At 33.4% G+C, this 4,359-nt stretch overlaps 1 protein-coding gene across 1 annotated transcript in view; it reads left to right on the top strand.

Annotated features, from left to right (window-relative positions):
* Nucleotides 1–2,957: 2,957 nt before the first annotated feature.
* LOC111702300 (kelch-like protein 20) overlaps nucleotides 2,958–4,359 on the top strand; it is a 15,486-nt gene continuing 14,084 nt past the window's right edge. Inside the window, exon 1 of the mRNA XM_023473944.1 lies at nucleotides 2,958–3,153. Within this exon, the coding sequence (XP_023329712.1) occupies nucleotides 3,080–3,153 (74 nt within the window). The 5' untranslated portion in view covers nucleotides 2,958–3,079. The remainder of the gene's footprint in view (nucleotides 3,154–4,359) is intronic.

Here is a 4,359-nt window from a genome sequence, read left to right as displayed (position 1 = left end):
GAGAAAGGATGGATATTGAAGAAAGGATGGATATTGAAGGAAGGATGGATAATGGAGAATAGATGGATATTGGAGAATAGATGGATATTGGAGTAAGGATGGATAATGGATATTGGAGAAAGGATGTATGATGAAGGAAGGGTGGATATTAAAGAAAGAATGGATATTGAAGAAAGGAAGGATTTTGAAGAAAGAACGGATATTGAAGAAAGGATGGATATTGGAGAATAGATGGATATTGGAGAAAGGATGGCTATTGGAGAATTGGATATTGAAGAAAGGATGAATATTGAAGAAAGGATGGATATTGAAGAAAGAATGGATATTGGAGAATAAATGGATATTGAAGAAAGGATGATATTAGAGAATAGATGGATATTGGAGAAAGGACGATTATTTGGAGAAAGAACGGATAATTAGAGAAAGGATGAAAATTTGGAAAAAGAATGGATACAGGAGATAAGATGGAAATTCGGAGAAAAACCCGGAAAGGTGGAGTAAGGATGGATATTTGGAGAATATTCGAATATTTGGGGAATTTATGAATATTGGAGTAGGGATGGATATTCGGAGTGAGGATGGATATTGGAGAAAAAATGGATATGGGAGAATAGACAAATACTGGAAAAAATATGGATATCAAAGAATTGATGGATATTTGAAGAAAAGATGGATAGTTGGACTAAGAATATGGATATTTGGAAACAGATGGATATATTAGAAATGATGGATATTGAACCAAAGGATAGATATTTTCAAGGTTATAATGCAAGGAAAGTTATTTCAGAGGTGTATGCATCTTTTGTACTGCAGTGTACTGTGTCTGGGCGGTAATGTAAACATAAGACTGATGTCACAGTCTGACATGGGATCCATTTTTCACAAAAAAAATCAATGACATATTCTGGTCATAGGAAACTGTTATGTGAATTATCAAAATTATCAAAATTCAATGCTTTTATCCTCCTCGGATACTAAACAAACAATGATGCATCTATTCTTGCAATTAACTTTCCTTGCATTATAACCTTGAATATTTTGAAAAAGAATGGATATGAGTAAGGCATGGACTGGAAAGATTCATGATTTTAGAAAATACAACACTTTGATATTGAAAGGAATTTGAGATGTTTCCGGAGAGTAGGAGTAGGAAGGGAGGAGGGGGTTTATAATTATTTGCATTACAGCACATTTTTACATTATGACACCACGGTGGCCCCTCCTAGCCCTCCCCCCACCCACCCTTCCTTTCAACCCTGATTTAATGTGTCCGGAGTAAGGTTTTAATTGCGTTCTTCCTTTCCGGTTTATTCAGTATATATATATATATACAATATACATATTACATATTACTAAACAAGGTTATAACGCAAGGAAAGTTAATTGCAGTGGCGTATACTCTGCGTACAGATTGAAATCAGTTCTCTCTGGGTGGAATTTGTAAACAAGAATAGATGCATCAGTGTTCGTTTATTATCCGAGGAGGTTAAACGCATTAAATTTTGATAATTTTGATAATTCACCTAATAGTGTCCTATGACCAGAATATTTCATCGATTTTTTATATGAAAGATGGATCCCATGTCAGGCTTTCACATCCGACTTATGTTTACATTACCGCCCAGAAACATTACACTGCAGTACAAAAGATGCGTACACCTCTGAAATAACTTTCCTTGCATTATAACCTTGTTAGTTTTTACTAACAATATATAAAACTATACTGCAGTGTTGCTCAAGTGTTGTTGTTAATAGTTTTGGATCCTTTTTAAAAAAAATAGATTCCAACTATTTAAAACTATATTCTCTAAAAGTATTCTTTTATTAAACCACGGTGGTAGGCGATAATATCAATATAATGAAGACGAATTTCTATTTCAATTTTTATCTATATCAAGCTTTTAAACAGCATGGATACACAAAAACATGGAAACAAGGAGAAGCTGTCGATTAAAAAAGCTTCACTATAATTACTTGTAAACTTGTAACTCGAAAAAAGCTTGTTAACAATTAAAACTTAAATAAAAAGTCGTTTTCATTATATTGCTTTAATCGCCTCCCATCTTATGCAAAAAAAATATTTCAGAAAAAATTTAAGGAAGAAACCTCAGCTTTTAGGTAATTGTTTTTGGTTCGTTGTTTGCATATATCTTCTGTAAGGCCTATAAAGGGTTAAAATCAGTAAAGCAAATGTTTAGAATGAACAACTTTTGAAATTGTCAAAAATTTTGTGAAATCTTTAAAAAGTCTAAAAGTTAAATGTTAAAAAAAGTTATTGCAGGTATATGAGAGCCCAGAAAACCTTGCAAAAGAGATGGTACTTTTAATTTTAAAATACAGAACTTGAAACAATGTTTTTAAAGTAAAAAAAAATGTTATTATCCGGGTACCACTAAAATCCCCCTCTCATTGGACTGTATTATCACATTTCTGACCTAAATATGACGAATAAGTACGCTTGTAATGTCCATTAAACTAAAGATGGAACTGTAGCGATCAATAAAAAGAAAGTAGTAAACTGATCCCACCACCTTGCATTATCTATATATTAAATATGCAGTCCTGGAACCAATTAGAAAACCAATGATCGGTATACGTAAATTAAACCCTACTACATTTAGAAGGAATTTCGGAAATATTTTACTTGGAACAGATCAAATATGGACTGAAAAAATCCATGAGTATTGCTTTTCTTGATCAAGTTTAATTTCGCATTTTCAGTTTATAATCCAAATTTTTTTTGTGTTCTTTTGTATGACAAAATATATCTACATGAAAACGTACTTTAAAGGAAAAACTGGAAAGATTTAATATTAAATATTTCAGAGGAATATGGCTGCGTGTTTTGGATACTCACTTTTCCGGGATGATATAAAACACACATTTAAATACCGGATGGGAGGGATGAAGAGAAGGGATGGGGGGGGAGAGGGGGTCACCGTTTCACCGCATAGCTTGGTTAATTTACGAAAGGTGAAAGCAGTGTGAGTAATTCCAACCGCGTGCACCAACAAATTGGTTTCAGTCGTTGTGGGATACTTAAACAAGAAACAAGGAGAAAGAGGAAAAACGGAATAAAATGAAAACTATTTTGTTTTCGAGTTTTCTGATATCAGTTTTGTTTCCTATAATTAGAAGTAGTCCCTTGGTCAGGTTAGTTTAGAACTTTTACTTCTCCAGGTGCTTTACTTCACTCACATTTAAGCTTAAAGGGGCTGTAGGCCAAATTGTGACCCTCCATGCTAAGATGGCAATGCTCTTTTCACAATGGAACCCTTGAAACCTTTATCTGAGCCAAGGTTATAATGCAAGGAAAGTTATTTCAGAGGTGTACGCATCTTTTGTACTGTAGTGTACTGTCTCTGGGCGGTATAATGTAACCTCAAGACGGATGTCAAAGCCTGACATGGGATCCATCTTTCACATAAATAATCACTGAAATATTCTGGTCATAGGAAACTATTATGCGAATTATCAAAATTATCAAAATTAAATGCTTTTATCCTCCTCGGATAATAAACGAACACTGAGGCATCTATTCTTGTTTACAAATTCCGCCCAAAAAAAATTGGTTTCAATATATACGCAGAGTATACGCAACTGCAATTAACTTTTCTTGCATTAGTACCTAGATCTGAGCAAACAATGTGAAAGATTTTAAACATTGATATCTAATTCATACTTGATCAGACAAAGCCTTAAAGGGTACCTTTGTGAATCGATCATTGCAATCTTTGCAGGGTAGGACACTTAAAGTCACTCGTACTGTCACTTTAAGTTTTCCGAATTGGACTGTTCTCTGTTAGTATTCACGTCAAAATTAAATAAATAGGTAATTTCCTAGAGAACGATTTTTACTAATTTAGTTGAAAATTGTTGAAAAGTGGTCATGTACAAAAGTAAAATCTGAAGTGAAGTCTTCCCCACCTCGTACACTCGAAGGTTGGAGTTCAACGTCTGCCTATTTGTCTGATGTACAAATACCGCGTACATCTATTCAGAATAGGTTATTGTATACATTATATACAAATATGCTAAATATCGCCAAACAAATACATTATTTTGAGATTCAAAAATAATGGCAATAGAAACATTTTTTTATATTATAAAAAATCGGTTTTATTTAATATGGTAAAGTTAAAGACCACATTTGAAATATTAAAAGACGACCTTTACCAGCCCTTATTCAAATGGAGTACCGTCTGCAAAGCATGTATAATCATATGGTTAATGGTAGGGCGGGCCGGGTCCTTCCTTCTCCCTAATATTCCATACTCGTTGACATGAACATAATGCTACACAAATAATCTTGCAGTATAAAATTTATCCATTTTTTATTTCTTTTTTATCAAGGACGGC

The sequence above is a fragment of the Eurytemora carolleeae genome, unplaced genomic scaffold (genome assembly GCF_000591075.1).
Source record: "Eurytemora carolleeae unplaced genomic scaffold, Eaff_2.0 scaffold245, whole genome shotgun sequence".
NCBI lineage: Eukaryota > Metazoa > Arthropoda > Copepoda > Calanoida > Temoridae > Eurytemora > Eurytemora carolleeae.
This window is presented reverse-complemented; position numbering and strand designations above follow the sequence as displayed.